The sequence below is a fragment of the Lutjanus erythropterus genome, chromosome 21, assembly GCF_056507025.1.
Source record: "Lutjanus erythropterus isolate fLutEry1 chromosome 21, fLutEry1.hap2, whole genome shotgun sequence".
NCBI classification, from domain to species: Eukaryota; Metazoa; Chordata; class Actinopteri; order Lutjaniformes; family Lutjanidae; genus Lutjanus; species Lutjanus erythropterus.
In genome coordinates this window covers 32289989-32313722 of record NC_139337.1, presented here as the reverse complement: position 1 = coordinate 32313722, position 23734 = coordinate 32289989, and the positions used below count along the sequence as shown (strand labels likewise).

General features: G+C 40.3%; 3 protein-coding genes across 4 annotated transcripts in view; 1 reads left to right on the top strand and 2 right to left on the bottom strand.

Annotated features, from left to right (window-relative positions):
- Nucleotides 1-64: 64 nt before the first annotated feature.
- On the bottom strand, nucleotides 65-5641 carry LOC146307922 (protein NLRC3-like). Of its 2 annotated transcripts, XR_014772711.1 has the most exons (3): nucleotides 5555-5641; nucleotides 4696-4818; nucleotides 3294-3418 (listed from the first exon to the last, which is right to left on the bottom strand). XR_014772711.1 is itself a non-coding variant. In XM_084747350.1 (2 exons), the coding sequence occupies exons 1-2, from the start codon at nucleotides 4739-4741 to the stop codon at nucleotides 65-67; spliced, it is 1839 nt and encodes a 612-aa protein (XP_084603476.1). In that variant the 5' UTR covers nucleotides 4742-4785. The 2 variants fall into 2 exon arrangements, 1 of the variants encoding a protein (XP_084603476.1); XM_084747350.1 differs by lacking the exons at nucleotides 3294-3418; nucleotides 5555-5641 and adding an exon at nucleotides 65-1857 and having other exon boundaries at nucleotides 4696-4785.
- A 954-nt stretch (nucleotides 5642-6595) lies between these two features.
- Nucleotides 6596-23734, top strand: part of sugct (succinyl-CoA:glutarate-CoA transferase) — an 80473-nt gene continuing 63334 nt past the window's right edge. Inside the window, exons 1-8 of the mRNA XM_084747393.1 lie at nucleotides 6596-6806; nucleotides 7803-7851; nucleotides 7949-8022; nucleotides 8128-8213; nucleotides 8404-8454; nucleotides 9224-9344; nucleotides 19277-19368; nucleotides 20535-20678. Coding sequence (XP_084603519.1) covers nucleotides 6659-6806; nucleotides 7803-7851; nucleotides 7949-8022; nucleotides 8128-8213; nucleotides 8404-8454; nucleotides 9224-9344; nucleotides 19277-19368; nucleotides 20535-20678 — 765 coding nt within the window. The 5' untranslated portion in view covers nucleotides 6596-6658. The remainder of the gene's footprint in view (nucleotides 6807-7802; nucleotides 7852-7948; nucleotides 8023-8127; nucleotides 8214-8403; nucleotides 8455-9223; nucleotides 9345-19276; nucleotides 19369-20534; nucleotides 20679-23734) is intronic.
- LOC146307921 (uncharacterized) lies at nucleotides 10705-12252 on the bottom strand. The gene is made up of 4 exons (XM_084747380.1): nucleotides 12163-12252; nucleotides 11807-11909; nucleotides 11361-11640; nucleotides 10705-11188 (listed from the first exon to the last, which is right to left on the bottom strand). The coding sequence occupies exons 3-4, from the start codon at nucleotides 11629-11631 to the stop codon at nucleotides 10872-10874; spliced, it is 588 nt and encodes a 195-aa protein (XP_084603506.1). The 5' UTR covers nucleotides 11632-11640; nucleotides 11807-11909; nucleotides 12163-12252; the 3' UTR covers nucleotides 10705-10871.

Below are 23734 nucleotides of genomic sequence, written 5' to 3'. Positions count from 1 at the left end.
TGTTTGTATTTCAAGATCTAAACTACTTATTTACACTGATTCATAATGTCAATCACATCTGGACTTACTGAGCCTTTCTGCAGTTCCTCACAGCTGGAATCAGTCTCCGTCGTCCCTCCTTTGATGTGTTGTACTTCCTCAGGTCAAACTCCTCCAGAACCTCCTCTGACATCTGCAGCATGTAGGACAGAGCTGAGCAGTCAAACACTGAGAGGTAATTTGATCTGTTGTCTAACTTCAGGAACTCTTGGATCTCCTGATGTACTGAGCGGTCGTTCATCTCCATCAGACAGTGGAAGATGTTGATGCTTCTGTCAGGAGAGATTTCATCACTGTTCATCTCCTTCAGGTTTTTGATGACTCTCTGGATGATTTCTGGACTGTTGTCTGTCTGACCCAGCAGGCCTCCTAAGAGTCTCTGGTTGGACTCCAGAGAGAGGCCATGAAGGAAGCGGACAAACAGGTCCAGGTGACCATTTTTACTGTCAAGGGATTTCTCCATGGCTCTGCTCAGAAAGACATCCAGTTGCAAGTCACTGACATCTTCCCCCAGGAAGTCCTCCAGTACCTGTGTGTTCCTGTTGGTGTAACAGTGGAACATGTAGACTGCAGCCAGAAACTCCTGAACGCTCAGATGAACAAAGCAGTAGACTGTTTTCTGGAAGATCACACTCTCTCTTTTGAAGATCTCTGTACAAACTCCTGAGTACACCGAGGCCTCTGTGACATCCAGACCACATCGCTCCAGGTCTTCTTGGTAGAACATGATGTTTCCTTCCTCCAGATGTTCAAACGCCAGCCTCCCCAGCTTCAGAAGAACTTCCCTGTCAGCCTCCATCAGCTCCTGTGGACTCGTCTCATGTCCCTCATGGTACTTGTTCTTCTTCCTCTTTGTCTGAACCAGCAGGAAGTGTGAGTACAGGTCAGTCAGGGTCTTGGGCAGCTCTCCTCTCTGCTCTGTAGTCAACATGTCCTCCAGAACTGTAGCAGTGATCCAGCAGAAGACTGGGATCAGACACATGATGTGGAGGCTCCTGGATGTCTTGATGTGTGAGATGATTCTGCTGGACAGATCTTCATCACTGAACCTCCTCCTGAAGTACTCCTCCTTCTGGTCATCAGTGAAGCCTTGTACTTCTGTTACCCTGTCAACACATGAAGGAGGGATCTGATTGGCTGCTGCAGGTCTGGAAGTTATCCAGATGAGAGCTGAGGGAAGCAGATTCCCCTTGATGAGGTTTGTCAGCAGCACGTTGACTGATGACTTCTGTGTGACATCAGACACAACCTGACTGTTGTTGAAATCCAGTGAAAGTCTGCTTTCATCCAGGCCGTCAAAGATGAACACAAGTTTACAGACAGCCAGCTTCTCTGCTGTGACCTTCTGTAATGTTGGATGGAAAACATGGAGCAGACTCAGAAGACTGTACTGCTCATCTTTGATCAAGTTCAGCTCCCTGAACGAAAGCAGAATCAGCAGACTGACATCTTGGTTTTCCAAACCCTCTGCCCAGTCCAGAGTGAACTTCTGCACTGAGAAGGTTTTTCCAACACCAGCGATGCCGTTGGTCAGAACGACTCTGATGTGTCTCTGTTGGTCAGGTAAGACTTTAAAGATGTCCTGGCACTTGATTGGAGTCTCATGGAGGGTCTTCTTCTTGGACGTTGTCTCCAGCTGTCTCACCTCATGTTGGGTATTAACCTCTTCACTCTGTCCCTCTGTGATGTAGAGCTCAGTGTAGACCCTGTTGAGGAGGGTTTCACTTCCTGTTCCATCAGTTCCTTCAGTCACATGTTCACATCTCGTCTTCAGACTGATCTTATGTTCATCTAAAACCTCCTGCAGACCATCATTCACTGCAAAAGTATGAATTCAAAGAAAAATCAATATAAGACAATATTAAGTATTAAAAGTTAAGGTCCAGTTTTGAGGAAACATCAGAAATGACCCAGTCACACATGCATGAATGCAGGGGAGTGGCCATTGCCTGCTGAGGCAAAGGATGCACACATGCCTCCGCTCATTGAGTGAGGCTGTGACTTAGCTGGTCAAAGTTTACTAGAGCTGAACTCCACATAAAAGAAAATTCAAAGATGTGAATTTGCATGTGTGTGACTGCACCATAACTGTTCCTTCCTCTGTGCAATATTTAAAATGGATTCACCACTCAAATAATGCAGAATATGTTCATGTCTTGTTGTGCAGGCTGCAAAACTCAAAAGTATACTACATATTCTTTAGCTATGTCAGAATAAAACCCTCCCACTAGTTTGCTCAAATTAATTTGAAAGAGCAGCAGCAGATGTTTGATATCAGCAGTAAATGGCTAAAGCTCTGATATGACTAAAGCAAACACTAAATTTAGTAAAATAAACCTGATATTTGAGAGTACAAAGAGGAGCATGGAAATCAAGTCCAAGTTACAAAAGTACTGAAAGCTGAAAACAGACAGACTGAGCTGGTTTCTCTCTGGTCCCCAGCAAAAACACATGTTGATCCAATCAGTTTGGCTACAGACACGCCTTTGATTCGAGGGAGGTTTTAGTGTGATATAGCACTAGTGGTTAATGCAACAATTGAAGTTTAGTAGTCACATCGTAGAGGTTGCTCATCTTATTTTACAGTCCTTAAGTGCTTTAAGTTAACGCTGGCTTTCCAACGCTCCACCCTCCCTCCCTCCCACAGCCCACCCACAACATCTTCTCTGTCACTGTTGGAGCAAAGAGAGCAAAAAAGTGCAACTTTTACAGGTGTATTAATACTGTGGAAAATGAGTATTGGAAGTGTTTCAAATACTCAGAACTGGTATGTATTGAAAACTCAATATTTTTGACAACACGTGTCATCAGACCTATGCAGCTCATTGAGAAATGATCAGGTCTACAACTTACCCAAGCTCTCATGATAAAGGTTCCCTGTTATTTTGTCTTTTTCTTGCTGCTCAAGTTACTCTACCAAAATACTTTTGGGTCCTTTTGTACTCTTACTCACATAGTTATCTTGATGACTATTTTTACTTCTATTTGAGTACTTGCAAAGTAACAGTACTTTTATTTGACTACAGTTCTTGGCTACTCTACACACCTCTAATCATGATAATGTCAGATAGGGTGATAAGTATATCGTTCCAGCTCTAAGCACTATAATAAAATCAAACATATTCAATACAAATAATTTATTTTGGGTTAGGATTTTTAACACAGGACAAACAACAGAGCAGATATTTATACTGAGTTAGTTATGTTTTCAGACATGATGACATCAACAGACAGATAAACATTCTTACTTTTATAGTTCTGGTCTGACCTGCTGTCTACAGCCTCGGTCTTGTTCTGGATCTTACCTCGACACTGGGGACAGGAGGAGTCTTGTAAACCGTACGGGGTGAGGCACCGTCTGCAGCACTGAGGTCCACAACTGGTGAAGACATTTCTTTATAACTAAAATGATTTGTTGATAGTTGTTGAAAAATATCAAAATTTGCACAAAACTGAGAAACTCAAGACAGTTACAAAGAACAGTAATGATTCAAAGCTTTCATCTGCATGTCCTGAATCATTAATAAGTCGACCCCTGAGCCTAAATGTTGATCATATTTTAAGAGCAAACTCATAATGTTAACACACAGAATCAAGTGGAGCAAAGCTCTTCTACAAATGCTGTTTTTAACCATGTTGCACAGTTATGACATGAACAGATTCGAGATCAAACTGGTCAAATATGAGAGAATGAATTTCACAGATTTTGATTTGTTGCAAATCTCTACAGAGATTTCAACATGAGGGCAAAAACGAATGAATGAAACGAATGAATATTTTCTCCAAGTGTAAATTCTGAAATGGAGGTTCAGGTGCTTGGCTACAGAAACATCATCAGAAGTTTGTGGCTATAAAACTCAGACTAAGATGCATCTTAATTTGAAACCGTATCTCCACTAGGCTTGGGCAGTATAAGGCATTATCATATACCAGGGTGTTAAGAAATCCCAACGGTATGATTTTCAATACCACAGATGTTCCTTTCTATTAAACTGACAGGGAGATGCTCTGTTGTAGTGTGTACTTTATGCCATGAGGGGTCAGTCTGAGCGTCAGTGCAGCTGACAAACATAGCTCTCATAAGAACAAGAAAAATGGCATCTGAAGTTACAGGGCTAATTAGTTAGAAAGATGAAATGTAGATGTATTTTGGATTCAGTCCCGATGATAAAGGTAACAAACACTGCAGACTACTGATTGGTTGGAGTAGCATTTAGTTGTGAGTGTGTAACTTTAGCAGGCGTCACAGACTAAGTACGGTCTATGGTGAAAGGGTTAGAGTAAATGCCTGCTGAGCAGAGGGAAAGTTGAGCAGCGTTTATGGAGCTGTGAATTTACAGTTTTGGTTTGAGTTTGTCAGTGAGGCTGCATCTTCTCAAGACCAAAGTGGAGCTCCTGTGTGTGCATGTGTTGTTTCCCAGCTGTGGAGAAAGTGATGACAGTGGACAGTGGAATATGGTGCAGTTGAGCCATTTTGTACAAATACTGTCATAATACTGTATAAATGCCAGGAAGGTATGGAAATATGGATATTACACAAGTCTGCTCTCCACTAATAGTTCTGTATAATGAATATAAACCTGTCAGTAGAACAGTTTGTCTTTATCCTCGGTGCACTATTTTCATCAGGTCAGTTTACAGTTAAAACATCCTTACATTGTGTTTGAGGATTCAGGTTCATTTGTGAGGACTGAAGGTTCATCTTCGCACCATCCTGGAGGCTTTTTTTTGCCCCATAACTCCTCCGCATGTTCTCTCATCTTCTGGTCTGAATCCGCTCTGAGGAGTAAAACAAGATTCAAGATTCAAAATCCAACACACAACAAATAACACTTAACCACCATCCCATAAAAACATTACACACATCTGTGAATGTTAGATATTAACAGTACAAAATAAGATTAAAAAGGTGCCTTCCTGTAGCTCAGTCATATACTGAGGCTGTTGGTCTGCAGCTGCTTCAGTCCTGCCTGTGACCCACTTGCTGCGTGTCACTCCCTCTTTCTCTATTCCCCTTCCTGTCATATCTTCAGCTGTCCCTTTCCAAATAAAGGCAAAAAAATAAAAAAATAAAATAAAAGGTGCCTTCATAAAGTACTAGTTACTGGAATGCTTTTGTAAAGTGCTGATGCAGAATTGGGGATTTGGTTAGTGATTGCATGTGCTGCTGTTGAAAATGACAAAAACAACATAATCATGACATCATATTTGGCTGCTTTGTACAGTAACAGACTGAGTTAAGAACACAAGACTGAAAAATCCATGACTGAAACAAGTAACATACAAGTTGTCTTTCTCTCACTCACAAAAGGTATGCAGTGTTGTAAAACCAGCATTTCCACCTGGTCAGTTTTCTTTAAGTCTGCTTTTGTTTTCTTGGGTTACAGCAGGTTAATGTCAGTTCCTGACCACAGACCACAGACAGACAGATGAGGTTTCTTTACCCAGCAGACCACAGGATGAGAAGTGACTCAGAGACTTTGACAGTGACGTAATGAAATGTTTAAACACTCACCGTGCCTCTTGTCTCTGTTTTCCTCTTTCTGCTCAGTCCACGTAAAATGGAGACTGAACTTACTGACAACTTTCTGTTTCAGTGTTCCCTCCCTGTTCTCATGTAACCAGATCACATGATCAGTGTAGCTCCTCCCCTTCCCATTTACAGGATATCTGTTTTTCCATATATATGTATACATCTCTCTCTCTCTCTCTCTCTCTCTCTCTCTCTCTCTCTCTCTCTATATATATATATATATATATATATATATATACATGTATATATATATATATATGTATATATATATATATATATATATATATATATATATATATATATATATATATATATATATATATATATATAATACATATAGATATACATACATATATATACATATAGATATACATACATATATGTATATCTATATGTATACAGATATACACATATATGTATATATATGTGTGTGTGTATACATACATATATATGTAATTTTTTTTCATATTCCTACATTTATTGTTTTTTTTTTTCTATTTTATTCAGTATCACTAAATTTATTTATACTTTTATTTCAGTATTTTTACATTAATTTATATATTTATTTCTGTTTAAAACTGTATTAAAATACAACTTGAGTAAATGTATTTGGTGAGTTTCCATCAGTGAAAATAAAGAAACTAAAGATGGTGGTTTGATGTTTGACTTCATCACTGAGTCTGATCGAGTTGCAGTAGTTTTTTTTTAACTTAAAGGAGAAAAGTGGATCTGAAGAAGGTATATAAAGTAAAATGTCAAATCTTTCTGATTCACAGTTGAACTTGATGTTGATGTCTTTGTGTCCCTGTGTGCACATTATGTCTAAGTTGATGTAGCAGCGCCACCTGGTGTCCAAACCAACAAACCAGCAGCTTCATGTTCTCTGTTGTCTGTGTGCTGTTGCTAATAAAAAAAAAAAACGGTCTTTAAATAAAAATATATTCTTAGCTCTGCGACCCAAACAAAGCAGTATATTTAATATTAGAGGTACAAACTGAGGCTATGACTTCGTCCTGACCTTTATTTTGAAAGAGTATCCCGGAAGTGTGGGCACGGTGATTGTAGCTTGATGCTAACAGGTGGAAGATGTCGGCTTGTTTCAGAGTGTTGAAAAGCCGTTTGTCGGTTCTTTCTCCGGTCGGTTTCTCCTCCCAGCTGCAGAGGAGTGACCCGGTGGTGGTGAGACCGGTCAGAGGACGGCGGCTGTCTCACACACAGACACAGACACAGACAGGTACCGACCCGGAGCTGAAGCTAACAGGCTAACGTTAGCCTGTAGCAGCGTGCTGATCGATAAAACAACATCCTGAGTGATTGAAGCTCAGATATGGACGGTGACAGTGAACAGACACGGTTTAATCTGTGTTCAATGTTTGAGTGACAGGACTCACAGCTCTCACTTTAACTTATTTAATAAGTTTAACTTTAATTAGTTTAGTTGGTCAAAGTCGAATTAATTCAAGTGTCAAGTCCGCTGCAGTGAAACGTTTTATGATCCAAAATCCTTTCAATCATTTATCAATACAGCTTTAAAACTGCTGATTAAAATATGAACAACCGAAGAATCAAAGGTCATAATGTTTTTTCTACATTCCGACTACAGCTGCGACGATTTATCGACTGATTATTATTGATTGATGCTTTTAATATTTGTCTTACGTCACAGCAGCTGTTTGCAACATCACACAAATATTAGGACAAGAAACAAAAAAAATATATCGAGTAAATAAAAAATATATAATATTAAACTAAATAAATATAATAAATAGTAAACAATTGTATTATAATAAAAATATAATATAAATAGACAAAAATAAAAGAATGCAAATGAATAAATATAATAAATAATAAAAACAAATGGAGTAAATGGAAATCTGTCCTCAAGTAAAGGGTACATTACTAAAATATTACTCGATTACAAGTAAAAGTTCTGGTGTCAGAAATATACTTAATTAAAAATATTTGTTGCAGAAACTACTGAGAGTATTAGTTACTTTAACCTGCTGATGTCACAGTCACCTCTCCAAACTAGAGCTGCAGTTTCTGTGTCTTTTTAAATAATCTATTAATCAGTAATCATTTGTCAGATACAATTTTCTAATATTTTGTAGTATAAGTATCATTTAAACTTACATGTTAAGTGTTATTAAAGCGAGTTCTGGCTGTGACCTGATCTAAAACTACTGTTGATGTTTTTATCTCTGATTTAATTGATTCACCTTCTCAACAGGAGAAAACCTCGGACCCCTGGAGGGCGTCAGAGTGTTAGACCTGACCAGGTGAGTCTGTCTGAATCCTGCTGCAGTACTCAGGTTTTCTGTTGTCTGTTGAACCCCTCTGTTGTCACATTTAAATGAAATATATGAACGTGTGCAGAGTTCTGGCTGGACCCTTCGCCACCATGATCCTGGGAGATCTGGGAGCTGAGGTGATCAAAGTGGAGAGACCAGGTGACGCTTTTTTTTCTTTCTTTCTACTTTAGAGCTGCAACAAGTGTGTGTGTGTGTGTGTGTGTGTGTGTAAAGGAGGATTGTGGGAAATGTTTTGTTGAGCAGGTGCAGGTGATGACACCAGAGCGTGGGGTCCTCCGTTTGTCAGAACTGAGAGCGCCTACTTCCTCAGCATCAACCGGAACAAAAAAGTAAGTGTGTGTGTCACTGAAACACACACATATAGAATTTTTTTTCTCCAGTCAGGAAGTGAAAAATGGAAAGTTTTAATATAACAGATCTGATTCCGAGCTAAAGAGATGAAAGATGTAAAATCTGCTGTTTGGTTCTTGAACATGCGTCTCATTTTTTTCTCCCTGTGGTTTGATTGTCTGATTTCAGAGTTTTGCTGTGGACCTCAAACATCCCAGAGGAGCGACCATCATCCAGGAGGTAATGAGCAGCTCACAACAGGAAGTTGTCCAGAGGTTCCATGTCGGGCTGGGTGGAGTTTGGTTTAATATTCTCAGTACTGATGCAGATACAGAACCTGACAGTCAGTCTGAGTATGAGATTATTATTTCCTTTGACAAATAGGAAGAAGTTTGTTCTATATAAACCTTCATTTTCACTGAACTAAAGAAACCAGCATCATTAAATGTCAGTGAAGTTTCAGCAGAAGCTGCAGGATAGAATTCAGTGTAAAGATAAACTTGTTTTTTAATGCAGTGCATCGAACCAGTGTCTCTTTCCAGAAATCGTGACCTGGTTAGTAAGGTTGGGCGATACTGGCAATTGGCAACATCTCCACCCGTCTTTGGATGAGAGCGCAGCGTGGAGCAGTCGCTGTCACTCTGAACCGTTACATTAGCAAAATAAAATGACAAAGATCGCCACAAAAATCAGCCCAAAAAACAACCAGCCATGGTTTCACCCAGTCGTCGACGGCTGATATATTTGTCCAGTCCTTGCTGTGAGCAGTTTCATGTAGGATCTACGTTGATAGAGTCTAGAGAAATATCTGGATGAATAAAGACTACAGACTGTCCCTTTAAAACTGGTCTCAAACTGGACAAATGATGATTCTTTTTCTCAGCTCGAATTTACATTTCTTGCTTTTTTATTGATGCAACTTTCTGTCTTATCTTATATTATCTTATACTATACTTACGTGTGTGTGTGTGTGTGTGTGTGTGTGTGTGTGTGTGTGTGTGTGTCTCAGCTTGCAGGTGTGTGTGACGTGTTGATAGAAAACTACCTGCCAGGGAAACTTCAGCAGATGGGTTTAGGATACGAGCAGCTCAGCAGAGTGAACCCACAGCTCATCTACTGCTCCATATCAGGTACTGACTGTCTGTCTGACTGACTGTCTGTCTGTCTGTCTGTCTGTCTGTCTGTCTGACTGTCTGTCTGTCTGTCTGTCTGTCTGTCTGTCTGTCTGTCTGTCTGTCTGTCTGTCTGACTGACTGTCTGTCTGTCTGACTGTCTGTCTGACTGACTGACTGTCTGTCTGTCTGTCTGTCTGTCTGTCTGTCTGACTGACTGTCTGTCTGTCTGTCTGTCTGTCTGTCTGTCTGACTGTCTGTCTGACTGTCTGACTGACTGACTGTCTGTCTGTCTGACTGTCTGTCTGAACTAATAGAAGACTTTAAACCTGACTGCACAGAAACAAACTTGAGAGAGAGAGATGAGTTACAGTATGATTGAAGGAGACTGATGGATTTTAAAACGTATTTTCTGTTGAAGCTTTGAATAATGAACACAGTCAGTTTCATCATTTAACATTTTGAGTGAATTCTGCTTGACAAAGTCAGATTGTCACCATCAGTCCCTCCACAGGCTGATAAGCACACGAGGATTGTTACGTGTGAACAGTTCAGTGATTTGATCCAGAGCTGAGCTAATAATAAGTTTTATAAAGCAGCAGCAGCAGCAGTGACTATAAACTGGGTCTGAAATGATCTTTTTAGCTCAGATGAAACTTTTTTTTTTTTTTACCAGCCAAAATATAAAATGTAAATTCCAGCCTTTTTTGTGTGACGCATCATAAACGCATCATAATAACTGAGGCTGGATACGGTTCACTTCAACTGATGACCTGGAATTCTGTACCGGTGCTGTTCTCTCTCTGTAATAACTTTTATTAAAAGTTTTCCATTTCAACATTGTTTTTTGATTATTTAGTTTTTTATTTAAAACATTTTACACACCTCTGTACCTGTACACTCCAGATGTTAACTCTGGGTGCATCCAGCAGCGGGTGTGAATATGAAACACAAAGTAAATTCAGAGAGCAAATTTCTTTATTTATTAGCAGAAAGGCAGTAAATATCTCAGTGTTCATGGTGAGATGGACTGATTATATCGACCTCTCGCACGTTGACAGTCGTGACGGAGCTGCAGTACCGTGTTACTCCACATGATGGAGGAACAACACAAAGCAGCAGCAGCCACTGTGACGTTTACAGTCACATTTCAAATCTGAAAGGACAGTTTCTGGTGTCATTATCAGTCATAATCTGCAGGTTTCAAAACATACAGATGTTCCAACGTTTCAAAGCATCGAGAGAGAAGGTCTCACCTTTACACTCAAACTAAAAGTTTTTTTTTTTGTTATGTTTTCACAGATTTCAGTGTCACTGTCTTTTTTTCCTCTAAGTATTTAAATGTTTGGTAAAAGCATAAAATGAGGGAAACGAGGGATTCGTTCAAATTTTTATTTTTATTAAAATTTTACATGCTCTCCAAAAATATAAGATGGAAAAAGGCATGTTTGGTGAAAAATTGATGATAAAAAAACAGATTAAAAAAACAGCCAGCCAGCTGTTGCAGAGATTCATCATCACGCTCCACGATTTCTTGTTTTTTCTTCAGATGAGCTTCAGCTCTCTGGAAATGGCTGGATCCACCTCACAGAGAGCAGTGATCAGGACCGAGCTGGCTTCAGATCCCTTTCTTCGCACCATGTCGATCACGTCTCGAGCTTTATCTGCTCTACTTGCTGTTATTCTGATGGAGTCCATTTCATCAGCAGATATCATAGAATGTTGCAGGAGTTCATCCAGAAGCTGGTTCACAACAGGCTCAGACACCCGAGCTATAAACTCTTTCCGGACTGAGAGAAGCCTCTTATCTGCTGGGACCCCGTTACCTGCTGGTGGACCCGCTGCCCCTCCTGGACCAGCACCTGGAAGATGAACAGGACAAGTGCTTGTGTTGAATAACCAGCTGTGACTTTAAACAGACAGCTCGTAGAATCAGTCTGAGGCTGTAGGTTAAACTTCAGAACTATACGTACTAATATTACTGTTTACTGTTACATTTATAGAGCGTATGTTTTTTCTCTTCCTGTGACTCACCCTCTGCTCCTGAGGCCATACTTGCCAGTTTTGTCACCAGATCATTCCTGTTGATCTTTTTTAAAATGCTCGTGGTCACCTTCACAGCTCCAGCAGCTTCATATTTCTTCACTATCAGGTCCACTACGTCCCGCCTCGCTGCATTCGACAGGTCGCTCTCTTGGATGGGCTGGATGTCGCCCACCTTTTCCATCTTCAGGAACCACTTGAAGTCCTTAAATTCATCGTCTTTTAAATCTTTCAGAATGCTGAAGAGGTCAGCCTCTGACATCTTGGCTTCCTGGTAAGATCAGAGGACTTTGTCAGTCTGAAGGATGTTCATGTTACAGTTGTTTCCATTTTTTTCTGGATTAGATTTGAATTTTAAAGTTCATTCTTGACATTGGAGAGAAAAGTTCAGAGAAAAAGAAGAATCCCAGCACCGGATCCAGTTAGGCTGCTCTCACCTGTTTGGTTCAGTTCAAACAAACTCTGGTGTGTTTGTTTCTTTCCTCTGATTCTTTTCACCGGTGTGAAAACTGTCGACCCAAACTGCCGTCTGTTCGAGGTCTGAAAGCAAAATGTAGCGACCACAGGATTTTGTGAAATGAACTGAGCAAAGTTTCATTGTTTTCCTGCTTCTGCACAGTCGAGTCTGAAGACGCTGGCTTCATACTTTCACTTTCAATGTACCTCCTCCTTATTCATAGCAAGTTGAGTGTGTGGACGCTGAATGACAAAGAAGAACTATTTGTCTTTTAACTTCTGCACATTTTAAACATTGAAATGTCATCTAACAACAATAATAGTATGTAAAACTTACGCTGTGCCGTGTACTTCAGCAACTTAAGCTGTGCCTCCCGCTTCAACAACTACAGCCACACTTCCCGGCAGACTCCTTCAGAATAAAAGCATCACCTCTTTATATGTAAATTAAAAGAACAGACTATAGTCTGAGGACTAGAGGCCAAACTCCTCAGATTAATCCCACCTTTTTCAAAACAGCCACAAAAACAGCAACAAATCAAAAGTAATGTATGTAGCTGTATATATAGCCTGTATTTATATTTATATACATACATTTATGTGCATATATACAGTTATACATGTGCTGTCACTTCCATGCTCTGCACCATGTGCTCTACAGCCAACAGTACTCTTCACTAGTTGGCTGTGGTGATTTTAATGTGTGATTTCAGTTAAATATCTAATTACATCAAGACTAGTTTTAAAAAGTTTATGTCCTCCCTTTATTTTGAAGGGCTAGTAGTGCCTGCTTCCTCTTTAGCTCACCGCTGCATTCTTTTGAAAATCTCCGCCCTTTCGAGGAAATGAAACGTGCAGAACGCACAGAGAGACCTTTGCTGTATTTAAAGTCACCCTCGAAATATAAACGTATAAAAGTGGTCAGTAACAAGAGCAGATACAGAAATTAATCCAAATAATATGTTTATTTGTTTTTTGTTGTCAGGCTCTTGTAAATTAAATGTATATATGAATTACAGGCTGTGTTTTATGATTATAGACCTAATGGTTCAAATGTTTATTTAAATAATTTTGTACAGTGTTTGAAAATCATACTGTTCTGTTAAAATGAACTGTTTCTGACAGGTTTAGTAAATCTTCTCAGTCTTTTGTTCTGAACCTCAGAAGAGTTTTTATTTCAAAGAAAAACAACAATGGCTGAATATTATTCCATTTTTTTGTCTTTTACCGTGCTCTCGAATTAGACGTTGATAATGGTGGAGTGTTGGTATTACTAAATTTCTGGTATCATGACATCCTTAATTTCTACCATTTTCATCCTGTGAACATCCCACAGTTTATTTTTTGTCTTTTTATCAAAATGTGGGACTGAAGGCGTCCTAAGCTGGTCCTCTGGCTCCTCATCTCTTCTCTTCCAGCTGTTGTTCATCTCATCTCACTCCACTGAATTGTGTTTCCAGGCACGTTTAAAGGCTCATTACAGTTAACAGGCGGAGTGGCGTTCTCCTCAGCGGGTGGTGGCTCTGCTGGCACGACTGTTGTGGTGTCTGAATAATCTGGAGCGGCTGGACGCAGTCACACAGGAACAGGGAGAAGTGGGTTTAATGGGAAAGTCGCTGCGCTGGTTGACTGATGTGCAGAGACGTCACAGTGCGAGTGGACTCACTCTGAGAGACACAAACACATTCTGTCAGAATCGTCACTTTTATTAGTCAGCAACTTAAAGAACATTTATTGATTATTAGTAGTTTTATGGACATTGAAGACGAACGTTGAATCAGCAGTGATTCAGTGTTTCCCAGACAGAAAACTGATTCATCTTTTATCACCGACTGAGACTGGACTGTCTTTAACATGTGTCACATCAGTGTCAAGATGTCAGTGATAGTGGCACCTATCGCAGTCAGTTACACATTGTGGTGCGTTCAAGGACACTCTGACATCTCAGAAATGATAGTCAGCTGCCCAAAAGCATTGCATAGCTAAGACGATCCAGAAGAAGAAGATCAACAAGGAATCTGTAGGTCTGCATTTATTTCCTCCAGAAAAGGCCTGAGAAGGACGAAGAAAAGCCCAAAACGTTCGGTGTGGTAGCTTGTTTTTAACAGTCCCTCCTGCAACAATTGAGGCATATTCAGCTGGTCCCTGTGAATTCTGCTTAACCTTGCAGTTTTGTCTAATCAACGCCACTTTTCCGCAGATTTGACCAATTATTGTAGTTTCCCACAAGTTCTATCAATCACAGCAGTCCCCCCACGCTAAAATCATACATGTACATCTCAATTAAACTGTGAGAAACTGGCATGTAAATTCTTCACTATTTTCTGACATTTTATGGACACGATAATTCTTAAACAGTATCAGTACACACAGTGAATATTATATTCCATTTCTGCCAATAAATGCAGTCTCCCTAAATCTGACACACTGACCTTTGAACCAGTTATTTATTTGTCATCTGAATCTTGTAAATTTGTCCGCTTCACCCAGTTTCTGTCTAAAGAATATGAAACTATTGTCTGTATCCCAAGTTCTGATTGAAGCTTATTTTCTGGTCGATACTTCTTAGTCATAACTCTACTTGTGTTACTCTTTTGATCGAGTCTTACTCGTGTCCTACTGTGTTTGCTGTCCAGTATGTAGTCAGGAGAACAGACAGTCTGTCCGACCTTCGGTCCTGCAGTTCTCACATTCAGCCACTAGATGTCGATGGACTCCACAGTAAAGACAGCCACTCTGAAGGACTCGTGTCTGTTCCCTCTGTGCTCTGATGGCTCTTGTTTCCTCTACAAGCTGTGAAGTGAAGCCACTTCACACACTTAATAACAGCCAGCAGTGGCACGCAGCACATTATACCATTTATTCAACCGCACACTATTTCATGTTGGATTTATTGCTGCTGCCCTGAAACACACATGAACCAGCTTTTGACTGTGAGGCCTCAGTGATATGTGGTGTAGTCTGTTCCCTGTGTGTTCATGGGGTTTGTAGTTTGTAGCAGAAGTTATTCATTTCTGACCGATCCTTCACCTCTCTGTTTTCCTGAACTTGTTTCTTCTTCTCCTGTCTTGTCGAGGTGTATAATTGTGTGTATAATTTGTCCTGACAGTGGCGCTACAGGACAGGTCATGTTGCTACATAAATCAAAATCATCAGTCCTCTGTACATTTGGTACAGCTCGTATATAAACAATTCCACAAAATCAAGATATTAAATGTTCAAACTGAAAAACTTTATTTCTTCTTGTAAATATACACTTATCTGTATACATGCATCTTTTCTTTTTGACAACAAGCATTTGTGAACTGAGACACTAACTGTTGAAGTTTTAAAGGTCAATTCTGTCTCATTCTTTCTTGATATTCGTCTTCAGCTGATCAACAGTCCACAGTCTCTGTTGTCCTATTTTGTCCTTCATGATGCACCACACACTTTCAATGGGAGACACGTCTGGACTGCAGGTCAGTCTAGGACCTGAACTCTTTTACTATGAAGACACGCTGTTGGAACACGTCCACAATGTGTCTCAACATCGTCTCTCTGAAATAATCAGGGACGTCTCTGAAGAAGACGTCAGTGATGGCAGCATGTCTCTCTGAATCCGTCCATACCATCACAGCTGCTGTCTGTTGAAGTCAGTGCTGGGGACAATCTGGATGGTCCTTTTCCTCTTCAGCCTGGAGGACACGACGTCCATGATTAGTGAAAACAGTCTGAAATGTGGACTCGTCAGACCACAGGACACTTTTCCACTTTGCGTCAGTCCATCTCAGATGAGCTCTGGTCCAGAGACGTCTGCAGTGTTTCTGGATGTTGTTGATATCTGTCTTTCTCTTTGCCTGGTAGAGTCTGAACTTGCATGGCACAATGCTGCAACTGCTGTTACAAATAACAGAAATCCAACAGTTTTCTTGGAATTTATTGAAGGATTTTGTTATAAGCAGAGTGATCACCAGATTGAGAGAGCTGGTGCTGCACAGGAAAAGGTTAGCAGTCAGCTGTCAGTGTGGCAGTAAATGTTCAGTTCAGGTTTCAGTGTTAAACGCGGCAGTTTCGTCTGTTAATCTACATAGAACATATTACTTTCAATCAAGTGACATCTTCACCTGTTTTCTCTCTTTGTCTTCGTACCTTTTCCTCACGTCTCTTTTTTCATTTCTTTCCTCCCCTTTTCCTTTTTATTTTAACTTCCTTTAAGTGTTTTTCTCATTTTTCTTTCTCTGTTCCAGCTTTGTCACTCCCACATTTTTTGTTTTCCCTTCCCTCCTCTTTATCCTCCTATCCTTTAGGGGAAAAAACTACATTACCCAGGAGGCCTCATTAAGCTGCAGCAGCTGGATGCAGTGGGCAGATTTACAGCCTGGTTTCATCCTGGGCTGTCTGAAACAGAGCAGGATGCTTCGTGGATTGATGTCCTGATCCCCAAAACTGTAATTCCTGTCAGTTTGTAACAAAAGAAAAAAAGTCTGCAGCAGGAAGTTTTTCAGTGGAGCAGAAACCAGATTTCATGATGTTTGAGGACTTTGTTGGTCTCAGTTACAGCTGGTTGTTTAGTTGATGGACAGAGCTGATATCCAACAGGTCTGTACTGTTTCGATTTTTTTAATAACAGATTCTGTGATTGTCACATTCCTGCTGATCAGATTACAAATCATCCAGTGGTTCTTACACTGATCTCCTTCCTTCCACACAGCCGCCCATCACAGTCCTTATTTAGGCCTAGAATTTCATCATTTTAGGGCCAAGAACACTTGGTCTTTCATGTTGACAAGTTTTTAGGGCTCGAAGGCCAAATTTTGTATTTAATCCTTGATTTAAACAGGTAGTCTCATTTGGCCCTTTTCCACACAGAGAACTGGCCTGGATCGACTCGGTTTGACTCGGCCCATCAGTCTAGCACAGCAGGGGTTTGCGTTTCCATGACTACAGAGCTACCTGCTTGAAGGTGTGTCTTTTAACTGAAGACGTGCTTGAGGAAGCTTGGGTCAAGTGGCTGTAGAGCGCTGGATAAACCATTCATATACGTCTCTGGACACGCTGGACACAGGAAATGTTTACATTCAGCAACAACTTAACGTGACTCCGACACAGCTGACGAAGTGAATATGAAACTGTGAAATAAAGCAGAGACCTGAAAGGACAAACAGTGGAACAGGAGAGAAACTACATTTGAAAACATAAAGAGAGCTGAGAGCTGAACATGAAGAGACTTGAAGAAACATTCATCACTGGTTGGCCGCGGCCAGTGAGATGTCACCACAGCCCTCTTGGTGAAGAGTTGGGCTAGCTTTGGCCCCACCCACCTCGGGCGTGACTCAGCGCAGCTCGACACCTTGAAAGTAATAATGAAAACGCAATTTATTTTGGTTCGGCACGGCCAAAAGTGCCACTAGAAAAGGCCCAATTGAGATTGGAATCTCTTTTCAAGAGAGACCTGTGTACAGAAATAAACATAAACAGTTTAAACAGACACACATTAAATTTTTAAGAAAAAAGTACAGAAATGCAACCTTTTAAAATGTTCAAATGAAATAAGAGAATGTAGCTTCATATTTTTCTGGAGCTCGTTCCATTCATGAGCAGCAGAGAGTTTGAACCCACTTTTGCCAAATTCAGTGTGAACAGAAAGCGCAGCTGAAGTTAAAATGTTCTGAGAGTTAATGCTGTAAATAGTGTGTCTAAATGTAATCAGGTAACTCAATTTATGCAGCAGAGCTTGATAAATAAACAACATGCAGGGCTGCTCGCTTCTGATTGTGAAGGAGAATTTTTAAAAGGACGAGTTCAAAATGTGAGCTAGAGGTGCTGTGGTTAAATCAGCACTGAGGCAGAGGAAGGACGGTCCTAAATTATCTTCACCCTCAGATTTTGTTTTTTTTAGGGTTTTAACTGACCAGTTTATTGTAAACGTCCCCTGTCTTACTGGTGTAACAGAGAATTTATTGTCCGACTGGTGAGAAATGTGCCGATGAAGCAGCACCCAGGACAGTAGAACCTGACTGTTACACAGATTTCCAGATGAAATGAAACAATGATTAAATGTCAGGGCAGCGAGGCGGTCAAATAAAACAACGATTTGAAATAATGAATTTAATTTAATGATTGAGGATAACTTTGAGGACGTCTTCTTGGACATTTTATGGACCAAACAACTGATCGATTAGTGGAAAAGTTATTGCCAGATTGATCACTAGTTGAAAACAAGTGGAGCGCTGTGCTGCGCACGTTTGGATCTATTTTTCAGTTGACAAGATTGAAATGATTACATGTGTCTCTTTTCATTACATCATTGGACTTTTGGACTTTTCAACGTTCTGCAGTTCCTGGAAATGTTTTGATCACACGAGTCAGGAACAATCCTGCACAGCTTCTACAACTAATAATATCAGTGTGGCCTGATCTTTACCTGCTGCTGTGCACAAATACCAGGTTTAAACTTTTCCTTTCATTTGGAACCCTTTCAGAGGGTTCTACCTAGAACCTAACATAAAGTGTTATACCTAGAACTATCTTTGAAAGATTCTACACAGAAAACCTGTTAACAGGTTCTACAGAGAACCCTTCTATGGTGTAATGGTTCCACCAAGAACCCCCTCTGAGGTTTGATCCAGAACCCTTTCACCTAGAGTGCCAACAAGAACCCACCCAGGTGGGTTCTACTGGGAACCTGTTTATATTCCAAGGGTTTTGTCTAGAACACATTTATGGGTTCTACCAAAACCTTTGTATATTCCAAAGATTTTATCTAGAACCAACCAAGGGGGTTCTACTGAGAACCTTTTTATATCCCAGATGTTTTATCTAGAACCCACCCAAGAGCCTTTTTATATTCCAAAAGTTTTATTTAGAACAAACACTTGGGGTTCTACAGAGACCCCTTGACAAAAGAGTTTTTGACTGATTGTTGAAATTCTTGGGGTTTCTTTGGATAAAAAGAGTTCTTCATGGAACCCTTAGCCTTACAAAGAACCCTTGACAAATCCTTTCTTCAGAAGCCACTTGTTCAGGTAGAACATCCGCTCTTTTGGACCCCTTATTTCCTGCTCAGGTTCACAGTTTTAACAGAACATTGTAGCCCTGGTTTGACTCCATCTTTGGAGCTCAGGGTTCTGCTGTGGTTCTGTAGGTTCTAGCTCAGCAGGTGATGTTGTGGAGAGTCTTCAGATCTGTGAATCCAGTCAGCGAGCTGCTCATCGTTTTAAAAGCATTCATGGGAATGTTTGCTGTTGACGTGAAGTGAACAGTGAACTCTTCAAGAAATCAATCTGGTTGTTTAGTCAGAGCGGCAGACTCAACACGCAGCTGGAACGTGGTTTTCCTGGAAGAGGCGACGCTCAAAGGATGACGGTTTGATTCCCTGCTGTGTTTCCTTCCAGGTCAAAGAGAAACCAGCCCATTGGCACAGAGGCAGTAATCTGTGTGTGTGTGTGTGTGTGTGTGTGTGTGTTCAGGTTATGGACAGACGGGTCCTCAGTCTCAGAGTCCAGGCTACGACTCCATCGCCTCCGCTGTGTCTGGGATGATGCACATCACCGGGCCAGAGGTCAGACTCTGTTCTGTTCTGTTCTGTTCTACTGTGTTCTACCCAGTAACAGCTCATCAGATCATCATAAACCGTCCTGATCTCATTCCTGCTCTCCAGACGATGAACTCTTCAGGTTTTATTGACTCCACCAGGGATTTCTCTGGATTTATTTGTGATAAAGGCTGGAGAATGGTGTGGCGCGCACTGTGTGGGCACACTTTTTTAAAGTTCCCTGCACTTTCGTGAAAAAATTGAATGTTTGGCAAATAAATAAATAAATAAATAAATAAATAAATAAATAAATCAGTAAACTAGAGAGAAAAGGGACAAAAAGGCAGAAATCCTGACATTGAAATAAATCATCAATCAACTTTCCATAAAAATGTTAATATGAAATAGAAGAAGCTCTAAAATCCAATAATAAGAGCTGTGTCCTGTTTGTGCAGTGTAGTAATAAAATTCAGTATAAATTTATAGTCATTAAATGACATGACATCGAATCTGTGGGAAAAAAACTGCAATTGTTCTATTCAAAAAATTTTATCAAATAAATTGATTACACATTAGTAATAAAAAATAGGCGTGTTACATGAGGCCAACTTTGTGTAATTTTTGAGTCATTGTTTGTGTCAATGAGACGGTAATTTATTGACGGTCCCTAAACAGATTTGTTGCGGCCTAAAATGTCTGATTTCACTGCAGCTTTTCTAAAAATCTGTGACGCATGTTGTGATGTTTTTAGGCATTTTTGCAGTGACATTGCAGAACCAAGAGAAAATAGTTTTTATACTTCATTAAAAATCAAAGGCAGCTTGTTCCAGGGAGAGAAAATAAAGCACAGTCTCTTTTCTGAGTGTGATACTGATGCAGAGTTCATCTTGTAAATAATTCTTCTCTGTTCAGGCTGCAGACCTGCAGGCTGACACCTTTGTCTCTAATGGATGAAAATTTTTCATTAAAAAGCAAAACTTTATTTGAAAATGATGAATGTTTTTCCTACAGAACACTAGTGGGACTTTAAACACTTTACTTCATGTCTGAGACCAACAGAGTTCACTTTTATAAAGGCAGCAGTGAAGCAGTGGACAGGAGAGACTCAGGACGAGGACAAAGTCTTTACTGACAGTCAGGTGTTTTTTTTCCTCTCACCCTGATCTCCCATAATGCAATGCTTCTGCGGGCAGGATGGTGAGCCGGTGCGTCCAGGTGTCGCCATGACAGACCTGGCAACGGGGCTGTACGCACATGGAGCTGTCATGGCCGCCCTGCTGCAACGACACAAGACGGGGAGGGGAGTTCATATTGACTGCAACCTGCTGTCGTCACAGGTGAGAACACCTGACAGAGTGTGTGTGTGTGTGTGTGTGTGTGTGTGTGTGTGTGTGTGTGTGTGTGTGTGTGTGTGTGACCACTGGTGACGTCTCATATTCTAATAGACAGAATAGACAGAAAGTAGTTCCTACATGAAACTGCTCACAACAAGATCTGTGGATTATCTTGAGTCGTGTTTTTTTGTGCCATTTAGTGTCATTGCACTGGAGGAAAAACTCTGCAGCTCAGACACACAAAAATAAAATAAAGTAGATGATAAAAAGCCCTACAGACCAGTGGAAGAATATGTATTTTTAATTTTGGGGTGAATTGTCCCTTTAACAGGTCCTAACTCAGTAAGACAGAAATAAAACCTCCCAGAATGTTCCACTTCATACCTGACATGGCTGTAGGATGTAAATAGGACATGCCTGTTTACAGTGTTGTGTTCAGGGTCTGCTGGTAAATTATGCTGCTGACGCTGCCGGCTCCATTCCATTCAAGCCAATGGGGTGTTTTTGATGGGAGAGATAAGCAGAAGTGTCACCGCAGCTTTTTGTGGGTAATAATGAATCCTGAAACCTTGTAATCTATGTTATCGCTGTTATTTAAACAATCTGTTGATTTATCCTGCAAGGTTTAAACAGCGTGATCAATATTTCTCTGAATGTTTTCACCACGTAAACAAAAATCAAACAATCCGTAATCCTTAAACCGCCGGGGGACTCAGAGACGGATGGGATCACACGTCGTTCTGGACTCTGGGGTATTCGAGACACCCAGGGTGCGTTTGATTTGTTGTGTCAGGAAATGCTGCTTCGTGTGACAGTGTTGCTTTTAAAAACATGTTTTATGTTTTATATATTCTTGTTTTTCACCTCTTGGGCTGCGAGCGATGCAGCAACACAAACCAGCACAGCTCACTTCTAAACTTTATGGTCCTCCAGAGAGAAAATCACTTCAGATTAAAAACACACAGAGACGTGTTTCCAAAACTTTAAAAAAGAGAAAAATATCAGTGAAAATATAAAGAGTAATGAAATTTGAAATGTTGAAGATCCTTGTCTGGATGTTTTCAAAGTAAAAGCATCATCTCAACCTCAAAATATGTAAGCAAGACTGCAAACCTAAATAAAGTGGGGTTGTCCAGATGATAGATAGATAGATAGATAGATAGATAGATAGATAGATAGATAGATAGGTAGATAGATAGGTAGATAGATAGATAGATAGATAGATAGATAGATAGATAGATAGATAGATAGATAGATAGATGGAAGGTACATAGATAGATAGATAGATAGATAGATAGATAGATAGATAGATAGATAGATAGATGGAAGGTACATAGATAGATAGATAGATAGATAGATAGATAGATAGATAGATAGATAGATAGCTAGATAGATGGAAGGTACATAGATAGATAGATAGATAGATAGATAGATAGATAGATAGATGGAAGGTACATAGATAGATAGATAGATAGATAGATAGATAGATAGATAGATAGATAGATAGATAGGAAGGTACATAGATAGATAGATAGATAGATAGATAGATAGATAGATAGATAGATAGATAGATAGATAGGAAGGTACATAGATAGATAGATAGATAGATAGATAGATAGATAGATAGATAGATAGATAGACCTAGAAAAAGTGAAATGCAGGCTGAAATTGGTTTTTGAGGCTATGAGGTCTCGATCTCTGTGGTCGACTCCCAGGGCTGCTACACATATAATACCCACAATCCACTTCTCCCCTCTCCCCATATCCCATGGTGCATTCCTGTATGAAGTGCTGCGACCACAGGCACGTCGACCACAGAGCCGTTCCACCAGAGATGAACAATAAGAGCACACAGCCGTGGTGGATCTGCACCCATGTGGACGGGTTTAAGCCGAGTTTGGTTTGGTTGTCAGGGGAAATTTAATCATTACAAACCAATCAGAGTTCACAGTTGTATCTGTGTGAGCTGCCTGCAGGTCCTGAAACAGCTGTAAACATCAGGAGGAGCCCCACACCAAAGGCTGAAAAGTCATAAGTCTTAAGTTCAGCTTGAAATGTCTTTAAATTGTTGTGGTTGGTTGAGGAAATGGCTCAGCCGTGAAGAAAATACCAACTTCTTGAAGATGAGAGACATTTTCGGACTATTGCTGTTGGGAAAGTTTAGACCGAGAAGACGATCATCCTCATTCCTGGAGCCTTTTCACTGGTCACAGAAAAATGCAAAGTGCCTCCATAACAGCAGAATGTAATTCCCACATTTCTCTACTAAAATATCCAAATTCCAGCAGAGTCAGGACAGAATCCACTGATGTGCAGAAAACTGAAGATATTTAATGTTCAAACTGATAACTTCACTCTTCTAAATATTCACTCATGCTGAATTTGATTCCTGCAACGTGTTCGAATAAAGTTGTAACAGGAGCAACAGAAGACTGAAAGTTGAGGAACGCTCCAAGAACAGCTGTTTGGAACGTTCCACAGGTGAACAGGTGAGTTGGTAACAGCTGACAGGATCATGATTGGGTATTAAAGGGGCGTTCTGGAAAGACTCAGTGGTTCACCAGCATGGATGGGGTCAGATTCACCACTTTATGAAAAACTACAAACAGTCCAACAGTTTAAGAACGTTTGTCGACACAAAACTGCAGGAATTTATAGATTTCACCATCTACAATCCATAATATCATTAAAAGATTCAGAGAATCCAGAGAAATCTCTGAGAACCAACACTGAATGTCTGTGACCTTTGACCCCTCAGACTGCATTAAAAACCCTCATCATTGTATAAAGGACACTACATGGACTCAGGAACACTTTGGAAAACTGTTGTCAGTAAACACAGTTTGTCTCTGCATCTACAAATGTAAGTTCAGACTCAAAGAGAAAGACAGATATCAACAACATCCAGAAACACTGCAGACGTCTCTGGACCAGAGCTCATCTGAGATGGACGGACGCAAAGAGGAAAAGTGTCCTGTGGTCTGACGAGTCCACATTTCAGACTGTTTTCACTGATCATGGACGTCGTGTCCTCCGGGCTAAAGAGGAAAAGGACCATC